Source organism: Brienomyrus brachyistius, chromosome 11 (genome assembly GCF_023856365.1).
Source record: "Brienomyrus brachyistius isolate T26 chromosome 11, BBRACH_0.4, whole genome shotgun sequence".
NCBI classification, from domain to species: Eukaryota; Metazoa; Chordata; class Actinopteri; order Osteoglossiformes; family Mormyridae; genus Brienomyrus; species Brienomyrus brachyistius.
Window position 1 is genome coordinate 28,357,343 of NC_064543.1, and position 19,057 is coordinate 28,376,399.

The following is a 19,057-nucleotide window of genomic DNA, read 5'->3' on the forward strand; positions in this document are numbered from 1 at the left end:
TTCTGAGAAGACCACATCTCAGAGTTTTATTGGCAACCTAGTTTCTCACCAGTCATAAATCTTACATGAGAGGAGGTTTACTATGGGATCTGACAAAGGAATCGCTTGGTAATTCCCTGGTGACTGTGACATGCTCTCACCCGCCATTCTGTACCACACATGCACACTTGGAGTGGTAACCGTGGTAACTATGGTAACGAGGCAATGCAGAAATGCCCACAAAAAAATGCAATCAAGTCTCCCACCCCATAAAGCCTGACAAACAATAGGGCATGGTGCATTTCTGCTGTGAGAAGTGCAAAGCAGGGAAACCCGTAGGTCGCAATCCATAACGTTAAATGGTACGTAGAAAGTATAAGAGAACAAATCTAAGGTCATTAGTATTGGTGGTTAAAAATAATGAAAACAACATAGCTAAGAGGTCCAAGACCATGTAAATACTGACAGAAATAATCCAATTTATCTCCAATAAGTGATGACTGGGTACAGGGTCACAGTGACCTTTAAGCACAGGGTACGAAGGGACACTCTGACTCGGATGCCAGTCATGTTAGACATCCATGCAAACAAGGGGCAGACATACCTACTGCACACACAGGTATCAGGTCATGTGCTATCACTTAGCCAATGAGCTGTCCATTATAGAGACAATTAAGCGGGATGGCTATTGTATCCCACCAGGGTTTTAATGTTAATCTTTGGTTGAAATCACAAGTAAATTGCCAGTATCTCTCTGCATAGTGATAGCGGCACACGTTACCTTCAAAAATCCTCTACGTCACAACACCCTGACCTTACCTCCAGGTGTAAAGGATACCCCACCCCTGTATTCATATCAACAGGGGATGGACATAATCACTGCCGGTACTCCAAGCCATAGTTCCAAATGACAATGACTTTTGCTCTTGTTTGCACGCCCCAAAGGGGAGCGAGACAATGCGTATCTTCTGAGGTGTTGTAGATGCATATGCAGGATCTTCATGGGAACAAGTTGCTTTCAGAAGACATCCCCACAAATTTTGTAAATTCCGGAAAATATCATCATGTGTCTGAACAACAGGGATATGTTCTGAGAAATGCTTCATTAAGCGATTTTGCCTTCGTGAGAAGTGTATTTACACCTATTACACACCTAAGCTATATGGTATAGCCTAAACTACAATAAAAAGCAAGTATAGTTGACATGTAACTGGTTTATGTTAATATTATATTACTAGCACTGTAGTTTACAGCAGCATCACCACAAACATGATTAATGCGTTGCGCTATGACATTATGATCCTGGTTGGACAGTAACAAAGTACACTGACATAAGTACTATACTTAAGCACATTTTGTATCTGTCCTTTGCATGAGTATCAATTTTGTTGGAAGATTATGAGCTTTAATCATTTCAAAGACAAATATTGTCCTTTGACTCCACTACATTTCTATAAAGGTTCTTATTACTCATTCCTGAAGCATAACTTTGAAGTCAGCAGACAAATTTTCTTTTCTAAAACATGACTGAAAATATTGTTTTTGTCACAAGAATAAAAACCAATCAGTACACTATTCTTACACTGGATGTAAGGCTTATGTTGGGCAGTTATAAAGCTAGTGGCGTGTTGGTTGTTTCATTTATTTTTTAATTCCTGAGAAAGTTGCATCTACAGCAATTCCACTGTCTGATGGATGCATGTGCATAAACATAAACACACACACACATTCAGTATCTATATCTTTGTAGGGACTCTCCATTCATTCGTATGGGCATAACCCTAATATCAACTATGAGAACCATAACCCCTACCCAGCCCTAAGCTTAACCATATGTATCCAAAGAAAATACAAGACTTCTGATTGCATTCACTGATTTTTCTACATTTTTATAAAAAAAGAGTTTTCCCTTGTGGAGACCAGAAAAATGAAAACTGCAATGGCTGTCCTTCTGTCGATTCAGTTGTATTTATACAGGCATTGCACAATATTCTACAAGCTTTGTATTCTACAGGTCCTACAAAGGGGTAGCACAGTGGTGAAGTGGATCGCACAGTTGCCTCACACCTCTGGGATCAGGGTTCTAGTCCCTCCAATGGCTCCATGTGTGTGGCATGTTCTCATTTCATTGTGGGGTTTCCTCTGGTTTCCCTCACACAGTCCAAAAACATGCTGAGCTACGAATGGTGTGTGAGTGTGCCTTGTGATATGTTGATGTCTCATCCTGGTTGCTCCCTGCCTTGTGTCCATAGGCTCTAGACCCCCAATTACCCTGAATAGGATAAGCAGTTACAGAAAATGGATGGAGGTGCTACGAGCAAGTCAATGCATCCAGTAGAATGTTTCACAGTCATTAGGTTTCAAAAATGCATTGTGGCAAAGATACATTGAAGTTAAAAAAGAAAATGTACTTTTGAACACTTAACTACTTTTAAAATCAAGAACTCCAGTAAAAAATCTGACTGAACAACTTTCACTCATATTGGAGTGATATTTGACCAGGAGTATCTATATTTTGACTCAAGTAATGGAGTTGTGTAATTTGTCCACTTCTGGTTATGATGGTTACAATGTTAGATAGGAATATTTCAGCTCCATTATATCCTTATTGTCCTATATGCAGACCGTCATTGAAATGTTGTTATGCGATGCACAAATGTAGACTTTGTATTGAAATCACTGAAAACATTTCAGCTTTTAATAAATTAAAAGTACCAAAATGTTCTATTTGTAATGAAATCTCATTCTTTTCTGAGTGTCAGAAGGTCGGCACTAGGAATCATTAAGTTATACTCAGTGATGTTTTTGCACATACGACAGTACTACACGGAGAGTTTTTCTTTATGAATGGAATGCCACATACAGCAAGGTAGACACTGTTCCCATGGCGACACTGCCATGGGTTGCCTCTCAGGCCGACCTCTTCTGCTCCATTAGCCTCCGCATGCTGCGTAATACCCTGCCATGCGACCTCAACCCTGTTGACCCAGTCCACACACCTGTGGAATGGCACCCACCTCCACCAAATAAACTAGGAATAATACTGTGGTTACAGCTCATTCCCAGCCCCGTTAATCTGATTATACCACACAATTTGATGTTTGTGCCCAGTCAGAATGGCTGGAGGAAGCTCAGCAAAAGGTTGCTACTTATGTACCATCTGTGCAGATTCGCCTGGGCACAAGATTTTCCAACGCAGTGAAAAGCCAATACACCCTGCTGAAGCTGCCCTGGGTGGCAGCTCTGTGGGTTGGGGCGTATATCAGACTGACACTGATTACCGACATATTTTACATTTACTTAACCCATCAGCATTGGCCAGTGCTAAAAAAAACAAAAACAAATATTTAAAGATTAATTCATCACTTAGTACACAGCTGTGCATATATAAACTACTCATAAATGTGGTACAAGGATTGCTTTAAATGGTCTTATGATCCAACATTTATCCTTAGATAATCCTTCTGGATGATAACATACTTGGAGGCATTTTGTATCTTTGAAGCATCCCGACACAAAGTATGCAATAGGAATGGTGTGCAACACAGAAGGAACTGCAGGGAGGAAATCCTTAGAACTCAATTATAAGAGCACTGGTGGCATAATGGACCTACAGGCTGACTGCCTGGGTCGTGTAGCAGAGAAAGCCCTTAAGTAAGCAGTTAAATGTGAAGGCATTAGTTAGCTAAGGAAACATGTATATAAACTGCACAGCATCAATACTGAGCCACTCTGAATCATTATAAACAGACATTAGCAGGCTGATAACCCTTCCTCTCCAGTGTTACCCCAGCACAGCTCCTGACATCTGAAGGTGGACCTGCCACTCTGCCAGAGTGCCACATCCTTGCAACTGCGGTTCTGGGCGCTTCTACAGAACACGATTGTGTGAAAAAAACCCACCCAGCTTGGATGGGTTTGTATGGCTTTGGAGCATAAAGCAAGCAGAACCACTCAACGCTGTTGAGATTAAGTGCTTTCACACTGAAGGATCTTTTTTCTGAAAACAGAACATTTGTCCAGAACCAAAAACTGTTGTCCTGTTCACAATGCAGTAACTCGGCCCAGATATAATTTTTCGGAAGCAGTCCCAGAATCCTGTTTTAGTACCTACTCCAGACTAGGTATTTTTTCAATCAAACTGGGGAGGTGATTACAGTGATAAATTTGCTGATTGGTTGATCGCAAGCGTCGGTGCAAACTTGAAAGTTACGTGGAAATGCAGGTAAAAGAGATGTAGCGGAGTACAAATTGAGCAGATGGAATTATTTTTGTACCCAAGTACATTTAATGCATCGATTAATAAATTTTTTGCTTGTGTCTCCATATTTATGGCTCAGAAAATTTTAACTCAAATCTACTTTTGTGTGATAATACTGGTGCATAAGTGAAACTTCCCAACATTTACAGTATTAGCAAGATCTCATTACATTGTTTTTTATTCTGTGGAAAATGAAAGATTGATCTGCTGGCTAGATTTAACAAGAATCGTAAACATATCACAGATCCATCCATCCATCCATTTTCCAAACCGCTTATCCTAGTGGGTCGTGGGGGGTCCGGAGCCTATCCCGGAAGCGATGATCACGAAGCAGGGAACAACCCAAGATGGGGGGCCAGCCCATCGCAGGGCACACCATTCACTCTCATATGCACACTTACGGGCAATTTAGCAAGTTCAATTAGCCTCAGCATGTTTTTGGACTGTGGGGGGAAACTGGAGTACCCGGAGGAAACCCCATGACAACATGGAGATAACATGCAAACTCCGCACACATGTGACCCAGGCAGAGACTCGAACCCGGGTCCCAGAGGTGTGAGGCAACAGTGCTAACCACTGCACCACCCATATCACAGATCATGTATGTAAAATATAAATAAAAGGCTGTGCCCTATTTTTATCATGATTGATCCCCAATAACAGCAAATAATTAACAAACCGACCTGTTTATCCTCCATTATTTTGGCCTGGCAGTGTAGTTTCATATGAAATTATATGTGACGTTTAACCTACAAACGTTTTGCATTACCCATGCTTATTAAGCATAAAGGTCCCAGGTCCTGTTGTGCAGTGTGAAAGCGACACACAGAAGTGGCCAGGAGTTGACACAGCCCAGGTTCTTGTAAACCGGAACCAAGTTCCAGAACTTCCGGAAGCACCTTCTTCATTAAAGTTCCTTTAGTCAAAGTGGAAACTACTTATTCCAAACTCATTAACCCCATTTCCTTATCTTCACATACCCTTCACATCCATACTAATCATGAATCATAAAACTCCTCTCCTCAACCTCTCAATTCATATGGGGAAAAATAAGCATCATCAAGGATAATTGCTTACTAAACAAGTATTTGCTGTTCACAAAAATGATATGAGATCTTCCTTTAAGGTCCACACCATTAGTAAACCAAAGACTAATAAATTCTACCATATAGAGCAAATCTGACATAAATCAATGTGCTCCTGAATTGAAAAGGTTCTATGGAAATGTGATAAAGAATACCATAAAAAGTACAGAGCTCATTAACACAAGACGAAGTCAGACACAGGGCGGACCATGAGGAAGATGCACTGCAGGCACAAGTCTTCCATAAAGGCTAATTAAATAGCATCAAGGAGCTACAGGCTATTGATGATATCATTAACTGTGTCATAGTCAATAAAATTAGCCCTCAGATCTATGCTACATACATCTCCATGTACACATATACAATGTCAACTTAAGTTTAATGAAGCAAGTGTTCTATTCTGCTTGAAACTATTAATGTTAGGGATGTACCGATCCCACTTTTTCTATCCTGACAGTGAGGTTTGGGTATCAGCTGATACCAAGTACCGATCCGATTCCAGTGATTAAGTAATAAGCTGCATGCATTGCCTCACTATGTAGAAGAGTCTGTGATCATTCTCTTGTGTGTAAGGGAACATCAGGCTTAACCTCAACAAAGCTTATATATAATAATTCAGTACATTTAGTCTATATATACAGTGCAAGCCACTTTTACTGATCATGTCTATCTGTTTTTTTTTTCTCGACAGATTACCACCTAGTTAATATTTGTATATTTATTACATGACTATAAGGTAATAATACGGACAGCATCACTATTTACAGAATTTTTCTGACTCTTTCAAAATACAGTACAGTTGTTTCAAATTACAATACTATACAAATAAAATTACTGAAATGTGTATAATTCAAATATGCTATATACAGTCGCCTACTGTACATGAAATATAGCTTACTGTAGTTTGGCTGTTGCATCTCGTTTGCTCGTTTTTGGCATTTGTCATAATCTTTGATTCGTCATTGACAGAAAATTAATTTATTTTTCCCATCAGGTTTTCTGTGCATGCAGCATTAGCCTTGGGTAGCTAGCCAGGAGCAGATGGGGTAATTACCGCAAGGCCAAGCAGGGACGATCAAAGCAAAGTAAAAAAATATTAAAAAACTTTCAATTTTCCCAATACATTGTGATGTCTAAAAAGACCCAAAATGAACATTGTAAGTGGACCACATGATGACTATAAGCAAATTATTTAAAGAGTATTTGTACAGGAATTATTCAGTCCCAAGCTTTTTGATCCGTTGTTGTTCACTATAACCGTTTCCACTGTATGTATTTATTTACCTTACTTGAAACCTGAGTTGGGGCGGCTTGGTTAGTGGTTAGTACTGTTGCCTCACACCTCTGGGACCCAGTTTCAAGTCTCCACCTGGGTTACATGTGTGTGGAGTTTGCATGTTTTCCCCATGTCGTCATGGGGTTTCTTCTGGGTACTCCGGTTTCTCCCCACAGTCCAAAGACATGCTGAGGCTGACTGGAGTTACTACACTGCCCATAGGTGTGAATGCGTGAGTGACTGGTGTGTGAGTGTGCCCTGCGATGGGCTGGCCCCCCGTCCTAGGTTGTTTCCTGCCTCGTGTCCATAGCTTCCGGGATAGGCTCCGGACCCCCCACGACCCAGAAGGATAAGCGGGTTGGAAAATGGATGGATGGAAACCTGAGTTTTCAGCTCAATCATTTATATCAGGATTCTCAATTCTCAGCTTGAAAGCTCTTTACAGATAAAAAAATCCATGATTGTAAAGGCGGATTTATACTTCTGAGTTGAATCCACACTGTAAGTACGGCATAGCCGTGGACCCTACGCCATAGCCTGACATGTACCTCCCCATAAATCTGACTACATGTTGCGGCGACACAGACCACGAGAACTGTGACTGGTCCGCTTGTTAGCATTCATTTTTATAGAAGCAAAGAAAGCATATACCCAGGTGTACTTATATTGGTGATTAAACCTGAAGCGTTATATCTAACATTAAATAACACTTCAGTTGGTCCCGCTTCTCCATAATTTGTGCTAAAGTTTGGTGTTGCAGTCTTTTCTAGCATTAGCAAACTCTGTGTACTTTGCACTATGGTGCGTCTTTTGATCAAATTGCTTGTGTTAAGTGGAATGCTATCTCTTCCTCCTCTCGACACTTTAGAACAGACCTTTCAGTCTGACAAAATACTGCGTCTTTGAGTTTTAACATAATTTTGCAGTTAAGTGGTATCCGTTCTTGGTATCTGACCATTTTTACGAGTACGAGTATAAATATATGAGCGCAGATACCGATGCCGGTATCCGTATCAGTGCATCCCTTATTCATCTGCTTATTTTTAAGGTATTCTCTATGACATGACGTGCATGCCTTGGGAATCTCCTCTGTGGCCATTCTCTACAAGGTCGGGCATTTCTTCTTCTTAATGAACTTTCAAAGAAGTTCATTAAGGGAACATTGTTAAAGAAGGCTAACAATTAAAAGTCCATTTCTGAGGCAAGATGCAGAAAAAGCCTAGGAAGATTTGATCACACAATTAGCAATAGGCCTATATAACACGCCTCAGCTACAGACTGTGTAATTAGAAAATCGTATGTTATTCCACTGTGATAGGTTTTTAGGCGAACGAACGGAGATATTTGTCTATTACAAAAGACAGGAGAGAATTTAAAATAGATTCTGCAGCATGAATTACAGTGCACGCTGTTGTCTTTTTGTCATTATCCAGGTGAATAAAACCATTCCTTTCATCAACACGTTGCACAAGCATGACAAATATCAATTAGATTTCCAGTTGTTGTCTCCCAATGCGTATTAATAACATTTTAATTTGTCACAGATAAATGTATGCATGTACTTGTGTATTGTATATTCTTGCTTTAAAATTGTAGTAATCTGTACATTTAGTATATTTGTTCATTAATATGTAGACCAGAGTTTATACAGCTGATAAACCTTGAAGAACACAGTGTTTTAGTGTTTCATCCATCAGGTAGAAATCTGACTTGCGTACATTGACTAATTATTGCTTACACATGCAAGCAAACATTTTGTGTATAACAGTCATACAGGAGAAGCCCATGTGTTAATATAATAGCAGCTCAGCTAAATTCAGGTCTTGGTTTTGGTAGGACAAGAGACCTGTTGGTAATGTTTGCATGGGGCACAAAGTTCTTTCCTCTACTGCTATCCTAAAATGTATCTGGGCCGTCCTGTGCCAGACAACAATAACACAGAGAGGGCCTAGTCTCATGCTAGCAACTCCAGCAGCTAGTCCTCTGTTCTCCCCAGACTGCTGGCCCGTTTGATATAGAGCTCTCTTAATAAATCCTTGCACTTAATCATTTTCCCAAGCCTTGATCACCATCCCCTCCCCACCACATGCCTTGCTTTGCATCCTGTGCCTACTCTCCTGGTAGCTATTCCCCCATGTCTTCAAGGTTATCCCTACTTCTGTTAGACTATAGTATAAAATGGTACTCAGCTGGACTCTTCCAATCAGAAAAGACGTCTCCCATCTTTTACTAACTCCCTCAAACATTGGAAGCAATGCCATATCTCTAAGGGTACGCCAGCCAGAAAGTGCTGGATGAGATAAAAGAAAACGGAAAAACGACTGAATCAGATATTTTAAAAAAATGTTCCCGTTCCACTGCCTTGACAGCTTACATTAACAGAAAGAGAAATATAAAAACCACAAATAAATTGAATGCCTTACAACAAGCAAGTCCTGTTTAAGAAGATTCCTACAATGAATCCTTGAGCGGGACCTAAGCAGGAGAGGAAGTGAGATCTTTATCTTTGGATCAATACCGCACAACACCCCTGGGAAGCTCTGGGCCTATATACACATGCTACAGATGTAGCTCCAACACTGTAGCCTCTGCCAGGCACCATGGAAGCCCTTAACTCTGTTCGCAATATGACTATTATTTCTGATGTCCTTACACATGCTGGATATTACAGCGATATGTCCATCGCATCTTACAGAGTGTCACATAAAGGCTCCATAATGACTTTCCTTAGGCAACTGAAGTACACGACAGGGGTACAAGAACACGGTCCTTGGTTTGCATTTAAATCTTCTGATAGGTACATTGTGCTTGAGGGGGACTGGGTCAAACCTATGTTTTGTATATTAAAATGGTAGCAGAAACAACAACTTTAGGATGTGTTACATTTTCTTTACAAATTCTGTCAATTTTTTCCATTCTCTTCCTGAAAGCCACACTCGTCTGACACATATCTAGAGATGCCACACACCAGCACTTACCTGAAAAAAAAATCAGCTTTTGGGGATGAACAAAATCCAGTCATCTGGGGTCCCCCCCCATAACATTCTTACCATCCCACAATCTATGTCTCCCCTGAGGGTATGGATACTTCAGCACTGACAAAAAAAGCAGAATAAATAAATGCTCAACCAGACAAGATCCCCTCAAAGGACTGGAACTGTAATGTTCACGGGCACCTCAGATGGTACAGTTACAATGAGCTCTGCACCCTGTCCTCCCGTTGGATTGGAATGCGGCTCTTGACACAGGCACAGACGCATTGATCTGATCAAAACCAGATTCCCAGTTGGGGGGGATTAAATTAATACTCTGGTCTTTTCAGAAATAAAACAAGTACTCAATCAACTGACCCTGATCAATAAACCAAGATACATTAACCAAAATTAAGGTAAGGCTTGCATTGAATTATTATGTTATTTTTGTTATAGTGTGTTAAACAATACTGAATATCACCAACGTTTCCGTACTATGGCATATCCAGAAAGTACTCTGATAGCCAAAGCCCAGATATAACACAATTTGCAGGTTTGTGTCAAGGATATACAGTATTGGTGTTAAATATACTTACTGTTTATTAACCTGTTTATTATTAATGGGAAAGGCTTACTAACCAAATCCAGTCAGATGAACTTATAAACCAAATGATGGCAATGAAGTCCACTAATGAACCCAAGGAAAATGGAAAGGCGTACAAGTCTTCCTGCTTTAGGGATGCCTTGATATATTATTACTGTTGCTATTTCAACAATTTGTTAGTCCTAAGTATACCTGAGTGCCTTGCGGATAATTCAGTTCCTTTATTATATAATTAAGTAATTAAATCTCTATATCAGTTGATTTCCCTCCTTCCTAAGCATCTCTGGATCATTTGCTGACCTATATAATGCAAGGCTGGAGTGTGAAGGGAGTCCATTTAAGAGCATTCAAAAGCTACCCTTGGAAAATTAAACCAAAAAACTGTGGGCTCAGGCTAGCAAAATCTAATGCTAACCCAGGCTAATAAGTTACCCAACAGGTAAAGGGACCAAACATAACTGATATTATGATGACATAACTTTTTGACATCAGACATTGGTCCCATCTTCCAAACTGCTTAACCAGCATAGGGTTGATCAGCAGCTCCTATGTTTTAATTTTACTTAAAGTTTGCCACTTTACAGCAGTGGCGAATTTGTTGTATATTGCATGTTAAGGAAGCATACATGGAATTCATACTCTGGAGCAGAATGGATTTGACCGGTTCTGAATGACATACCTGCCAAAAGAACAATTCACCCCCGCTATCGGCAAACAGCCCTTTGTAAACAACTCTCCCACAAATCTCAATGACAAGCATCACAGATAAGCATCTGTCCGACAAATCAGTTACAGCAAACAGCATGCAATTATATTACTATCCGTGCATTACAAAAATCAAATTGCGGAGCTAAAATGAAATTGGCGAAGACAAACAGCAAATACAAATACAAGTAAAACAAAACCATGAATCTACATCAGCAGGTGCTTTACAAAGAGAGAAAAAATGTCCCTCCCCCCGTTTTATCATTCTAAGGTCTCCTGGTAAAACCAGTGCACTGTGCAGAGTGGCTGGCTGCCTTTTGTTTGGCTCAACAATCACACTGTGCTTCCTGATGAAGGTTTTAGCAAGGATGTACTGATGATATCCTGTGATCTCTGATGAAAAGCTTTTAAGATCATACAAACCTTGGCAATGGCCTGCCTGCAGGAAGATTTGCAAGTTCTAAAAGAAGATTTGGGTCGTAATGAAAAAGGCCATGAGAATAATTAGGAATGTCATAAATACTTAAGTGAAATAAAAATGAAAACTAGCTTGTTGTTGTCAAAATAAAATTAACTTTTCTGGAGGAAAATGAATCATTTAGCTTAATCAACCAATCAGGGAAATAGTCTATAAATAGTTCTTAGTTCATATCCTACAATTGTTTCTATTAATTCGTAAAACCCATATGCCACAAATATTATGAGTTTATTCATGTGTTTTTGATGTGCTTCATTACAGCCCAAACAGAGAACGCTGAAACCCCACTAACAAGTGCCCAGAACACACTCCTGAAGTCTCATAGACAGTAGATTTTTGTAGACAAAGAGCTAAAAAAAGAAAAAGTAATATATCTGTGGATTTTCTTTAAAGTATGACTTAAAATGGCACTCTCTCAATGCAAAGAGCGAAAGTCTCACGTTATGTAATAAATCATTAACCAATATATGGCACCCTACAAATGAGATGGAATATGGAAATATTTTTGGGATCTTTTTCAGTCATTGTTCTCTGAAAATAGCTTGTGATATTTATTTCCCAAATTAGACAATTTCTGTGGCGTAAGAGGTACTGTCTCAGGCTTTCATTAGTAAAGTCAGTAATGCTTAACCCCAGTGAAATGTGTCATGAGTTCGGGTTCCTCAAGATGTTTTGAACAACCAACCGTAAAATAAAATTTTATTTGACGGCACAAAACAAGGGCTGTGTTGCCTGTCGGCCGTGACTGGGCACGCTCTGGACACTTAGCACTTCCTCTGAATCCCCAGATTGTGCCGAGCCTTTAATCCACAGGGCAACACCGGGTCTGCCCAAACGAGACAGTGTGCCGTAATGTTGATTTTTGAGTCGCCCCCACCGTCCCACAGACCATGCTACCATGCCTCTCTGCATGGCTGCGACGTGGCTCTCACCACATGCTAAAGCAACCGCCCCTTCCACCCCACACCACATGCTGCCCTCATGCCATTTAGGGGACCAGGTGCTTTGTCGGCTCACTGGAAAGCTACCTCTAGGATGTGCAGACTGGTTAGGGCTGGTTCGGGAGGCAGGGGCGATGGCGGGTGGGGGGGGATTGGGGGGGTGATTTCTACATGAGGGACAGCATCAACTCCAGGGCAGGTGGCTGAGGTTCCTCAAGAACAATAAGGGAGGATGGCAGCATGGCAGATTTAGCTTCAGACTTCAGAACCATCAAGCCCGTCCAACCACACGTGTTAAACAATGGAAGACTGTACCAGGGGTTAAGATCATTAAGTCAATCAGATGACTAAGCCATAATCTCCTCATGAGAGTTGGATATTTGAGGGACGTAGCATTAAATAAGCATCTGTGACAAAATATCTACTTCAGGCCAGCTTTGGATAGTAGTATTTTGTACACAAATAATGGCAATAAAAGCAGTTTTGTAAATAATGATCTTTCGCAGCCTCTGTGATGACAGAGTTTCTCCAAAGTCCTTTTGACATAATTATGGTCGGCAGCATTAATATGCAAGCAAAAAATTCACATGAATTTTTAATGGCTTGCAGTCATGTTATCAGCAAGGGGTATGGGGGAATTTATCATAAAAATTCGTTCTACATCAGCTTATACATTATGAAAATTATTAATAGCAAGAATTTCTTAAACTATATTGGCCTAACTTACATGTAACTTTAAACAACATATGCTTAAGTCCCATGAGACCAATAAGAAGGAATATTTGTCATAAAGTGACTATTGCCCTCTGAATAAGTAAAAGCATGTTTTTAGCTACCATCAGGCATAAACACTGTCAGTGAGCATAATGAAAGTGATGGCGATGTGTTATGGCGCAATATGAATGGGAAGAAGGAGCCGAGGCATCCGTGTGAATGGAGAGGGAGACACAGTAAGCCTCTTTTGTATCTGAGGGGAGGGCTGTTCCTTCCAGAGCTTAACGGCAGGGGCCTCGCTCATGCCCCAATGGTGATGCTTAACAGCAGCTCTCACCCAGCCCCCACCAGCACCCGTTACCCAGCCCCCCTGCCCCCCCACCCTTCTCCATAATGAGCTTTCATACAGCACATATGGACCATTGCTGACAGCAACAGCGTGGCAGTTCATTCATCGCAAAGCTCCCATGGAAACCCCTCCGACAGCAAACTCATAGCACCCAGCAGTGCTCTCCCCCCCACCCCCCACTACTATTTCCCACGCACAGAGGTAGTGCCTTGACATCAGCCGCATCGGTGCCACGATGACCTCCTGCCGGGCAGCACATGAGACCCGGGCACAGCCAGACAAGCAGCACAGGAGCAGAGTAGATGCTAGCTTTCTTTGGCAACCAGAAGCCCAGATCCCTGGCTGAACCCCCCCCCCCCCCCCCACCCCGACGTCTGGATTGAATAAGTACGAGAGAGACCGCACTGGAAAAAGAGTGCTGCAATGACCTCGGGGTGCTACAGTAAGCGACAACCAGGCTGTATAAGGCTCCCGACTTTACCAGGCGAGGACGAACCTTTGGGAAGACTGAACTCTCATTATCACAGAATTCTGAAACAGAAAGTGAGCAGATCAAGAAAACAGTCCAATCCTCCATTCACCAGCAAAACAGCTTCCACTGAAAACAAACTAAAAATTATAGAAAATTAACAATCTTCATAATTATTACTTAACTCCTCCAGTAAATCATCAGTTATTGATGTTATGTTTATGCTTTTCCTGGACTCCGTATTCTGAAGTATTTTAAACAGATTACAAATATGAGTACAGTATTTGTTAAAAACCATACGAAACTTTCAAGAACATTGTGATAAATACAACCCAGAAAAGTTCAACATTCTACATGATAAGATCCTGAAAAGGGAATGAAAACCACATCACAGCACAACACTGAGCAGTACAGGAAAAGGTGACAAATATTAACATATGATAATCACCTCAGAGATAGTATGTTTTATATAAACATGACAATATTGTGGCAAAACAAACTATTACGGGCCCTGCCTTACTGAAACTGCCTATTGGACCATGCTTGCTTACAAAAATGGAAAAAAAAATGTATAACCCTTCCAAAAGCTAATTGATATTCCTAATAACTTAAAGATCCATTAACCATTATTTGTCAGCTGTATTCTGTCAGATATGTGTTAGAACAAGCTGGAGGGGTGAGTAAGAATCCAAGATGTTCCAGTAGCCTAAGCAATAAAACTGCCTCTTAGTTTGAGTTTCTTCCTGAACTACAAGCTTGGTAACAGGATATTGCCTGAGATATGAATCCCTGGCTCCGATTCACACGTGCATTATAACCTAAAGCAGAGCAGCGCTGCTATGATGATCAAAGCCAATTATTACACAGACTTTTAAAATGCCCAAATTTAAAGGTCTTAATTCTAAGCATTTCATTGTCCATTAATAATCACCAGTCTGGCTTTCTGGAAATCCAGCGGCACATCAAATAACCCAGAACATCTGCTGAAACTCTACACCAACGCAATCTTTGTGAAGAATAAAGCCTTCAAGTCTTTTGAGCTGCACAAAATTTCTCTTCAAAGGAACACATTAACTAAACGAGTGTATGACTGCTCGATCATATCATGATCTATATGCATCCCCGAATGTTCCAGAATTACTACAGCTGTCAATGCTCTAGAGTCACTTCACAGGGTCTACATCTATGAGAGAGTCAGTATAATCAATCAGAGAGATAATTTTATAATTCAAATTTATAATTCAAATACGCTTGATGAGGAACACATCTGGGTCATTAACAGTTCAAACACACATTGATTAAGTGACAGACAATGGCAAGAAGAGTCCAGTCTGCAGAAACAATTCTGGGAACAGTCAAAAAATGTGGTGTTACAAGACAAACGCTACAAGTCATTTTATAATACGTTCATGGTTAAACATCTGTTATTGACTAAGCACTGTTGAATAAGAAATTATTTAAAAGTAATGATTACATTGCTTTATATCCTGTTACTTTGAATTAGTTAAGAAGTGTTTGTTCATGACATAAAAAATGCTGAATTAATGAGTTAGTCAATATCGCTACATCTAAAAATATATTCTGAAAAAAGGCAATTTAACACTGTCGCGCTAATACCACCATCATGCGACGATTTGCCTGTACAGTAACAATGACCATCTGCAGGAATGGAGCCGTCATGTAAATCGTCATGAAGCCCATGCCCGGCTGTACCACACAACGGACAGCGGTCGATTCACTGTATGGGTGGGGAGGCGGTGAAGTACGATCTGCTCGGGCGATACCTCTTTATGGGATCCGCCGAAATGAAACTGCGGACTGCAAGATGTGCGATCACACATCGCGGCGGCTCAGGAGAGCCAGCAGGGATAACGTCCATTGCAGGCGCTTTAAGACGGCAGATGGGCAGAAAATTGCACAGTGTGAAAAGGGACTGTCGCTTCTGCAGGCGCACAATGAGCGTTGCATCACCTTTTCATCTCAGTGCTTTGCATGCTCACCGCTCCCAACCAGCCTCATATTACCAGTACCACAGCTATGTTAATTCCTATTTAGCGAGCATTTTTATTAATATTAAAGGAGTTTATTATACAAACGAATGTAAGGAACCAAGAAAACTATAATGAACTATTTTAACTTTGAACCGATATTTCAATAGTTAAACCCAAATTTTCAGTATCATTAATATTTTTTTTCTTCCCACAAGGCTCCGGCACATCTGTTTTGGCACAATATTTAACAAAAGCATCTCAGAAGATGAACTACTTCGCTAAGGCAACCTACAACGCACGTTAAGTTACCGGCACTTTTTCCAAGGGTTACATTTGTCACCTACAATCCTTAACCCGACTCTTAAGTGAGTAATTCGCTTACCCTGGAACAATTGGTACAACATTTAAAAAAAGCAGAATGCAAAGAAACCCCATCTATGATTCAAATATTCCGAAATACTTGGCAAACGGGGTTCGGTTGTATTATGCATAAATCACAGGCAAACATGATTACAAGGGGCAAAATTGTCAATTTAGATTATACTCGAATGTTTATTTACTTAAACAATACTGTGGATAACCAAGCCAGCCGACAGCAGTTATCGAAGAACATCACGCATACCTAGTTGTCCCACTGAGAGCTCCTGTATAGTCATATTCAGCTTACTGCAGGTGCAGTCCAACAGCTCGTCCCCCCCCCCACCAACCCCCAAAAAAAATTAAAAAAATCCCGATTACCCCGCAAACAAAACTAGCCCAACCAAAACCGGCTGAATTTACTCTCCACAGCTAGTTCCGTCAAGGCGTCACAGACAATGCGAATATTTCATAAAATATGTAAATAAATAAATACCGACCTGTCTGTCCCTTGCCGAGTGTCTTTTCTAAGCGGTACGGTCCCACGTAATTGGCGTGTTGAGCTCCACTGTTATCTTTACCCAAAGATGACATTTTGCTTCGAGGTCTCTTTTACGATGCAATGTGCTATTATTCAGTGAACAAGGTAATCCCGTATTGTTTACAGGTCCAGCGATGTGCTTCGCTGCCCAGCCCTCGTCTCTTGGTCTGTGGCTGAGTACAGGATGCTCGCTCTCACCCTGCTCCGTTTCTTTTTTCCTATGCTTCGCTGCAGATGAACAGGGGCGCTCTAAGACTCCAGCAGCATTGTGCTCCTTCGGCAGATCTGCACGCCTTCGCCGCGCCTGTTGTTGGTGCTGTGGAGCACTGAAAGCCCTCAAACTCTCACAAAAAGAGCAAAGTTGACCAGCAGGAAAAGTGCAAGGCAGCGATCGCTGACTGATGCTCGATCTGACCAAACAGCGCGTCCTAAATCTGTTTTTCCAGCGTCCTGTGGGTTAAAGCACCTGTTCTTACGAGATGTGCTATCGGGCCTTTCTGCGCATGTGCAGTTCCGCAGTTTTGGGATTAGTGTTAAGGTTTTAGGGGTTTTGGGGGCTATCTACTACGGTACAAAGTAGCTAAACTCCTCAGAACACCTGCTTAAAAAATGGACTGCTCCTGACCAAAGATGAAACTCAAAAGGTCCGAAAACACATTGTGATATGTAATGTACCGCAATAAAAACTAAAACAACGGATCCTGTAAATGAATTTGAAAAACATAAGCCTAGTACTGTAACGCCGGCGTTCTGAGGAGTTTTGTGGCCTTGTCGAAACATGCTACCGTAGCTCTAACCGACAGCTACGTCTATCTATCATTGCGACCATAAGGCTGTGCTCTTTCGCTCTGAACGAGGATAGAGACAAATATACAGGGAATATATTACATTAAAAATATACGACTGCATATAATAATAATAATACGCTTCTTAACCGTAAGAACATTTCGAGAAGTACAACAGTTTCCAGGTGCGTATTCCTTGTTAAATTAACATAACATAAAAGACAAGTTGTCGTAGGGGGTCTATTTTTATATATAGTCAGTATAGTGTTTTAGAAAATATTTATATTTTCTGTATATTTTAGAAAACATGGAAATATATATTCCCATTTTAAGGGAAAAAAAATCTCGAACCGTCTGCTATAGTCCTAAGAGAAGCGCACAACACTTCTGATTTAACGGATACTTTACTTGGAACATCTGCTTAAACCGCGTTATATTTGTTTTGGCAACTATAATGTAAATTAAGCTCCCGCGATACTCCAATAAGTCCACCGTAGATAATCTACAACAGCAACTCAAAACCCACCATGGAAATGTCTTTTAAACTGAGCCTCGAGTGAGGAGGGATTGTTTTTATTATTATTATTTCAGCTGAGCACAGGCTTCTTAACCTTTGTCTAAATTGTAGATTCAATTTATAATGATAAAGAAATGAAACATTCCATTGTTGCTGACCATTATCAAAGGTAAACTCATTGTTTTCTTGTACACAAGCAGTGTTGCCTAGAAATGCAGCTGAACAAAGTGCTGAGATGTCACTTAATATGCTCCCCTCTGGCGATGTTCTTATTCGGTTATTTATTATTATTAAAAGTCATGCATATTTACATTCGAACAAATAAAATTTGAATAGTCAACTTCACCAAGTCTTTAAGCAACTGCCCAACATTTAAATTATATTATATGAATTACATTATTCAGCACACACCTAAAGGAAGCATAATTTGGTTGACGTGTGCCTTATTAAAACATGCTACCAGTACATGCAAATTTACATAATCTCCTCTGACTACTGTACATTTACAATGTAATGCAGGCTCCACTATTCCATAATATTTTATTCTTTACTGAAGTTTGTGCCCCACAATTTTAAGGAATCATAATTCGATTGACAAGTGTGCCTTATCAAAACATGCTCCCAGTAAATGCATACTTCAGATTGAGCTACTTCCAACTCCATTTGCAATGTAATACTACTGTAAAAAATGTATTTCTCACAAATGTCCTTAAAAGAGCCAGATTAACAAAACATGGTCTTATAAAAGGAGCAAACTTTAAAAAAGTCTTCTTCATGAGCGGTAGAACTGCAGCCCAGCTTTAGAAACTAGAGCAGAAATGACAACAGCCTTTAATGAACCTGTCACAACAGTAGCAAAACGTTTTGCTTTTTGTACACTTTTTAGAATTTGAACAGTCATCTTTTCCTTGCTGTACTGGGCACAGTGAAAATGTCCATCTGCTGCAGAATTCACAGCACAGCTACAAAGATGATTAAAAACAACATTTACATGACAGTACAACATGGTAAAATATTAGGGAATAGGCATTTT

General features: G+C 40.4%; 1 protein-coding gene across 5 annotated transcripts in view; it reads right to left on the minus strand.

The window, feature by feature from the left end:
* Positions 1-17,200, minus strand: part of brsk2b (BR serine/threonine kinase 2b) — a 169,087-nt gene extending 151,887 nt beyond the window's left edge. For all 5 annotated transcript variants that reach the window (XM_048969745.1, XM_048969744.1, XM_048969743.1 and 2 more), the window contains exon 1: positions 16,682-17,200. In XM_048969745.1, coding sequence (XP_048825702.1) covers positions 16,682-16,775 — 94 coding nt within the window. In that variant the 5' untranslated portion in view covers positions 16,776-17,200. The remainder of the gene's footprint in view (positions 1-16,681) is intronic.
* Positions 17,201-19,057: the final 1,857 nt, after the last annotated feature.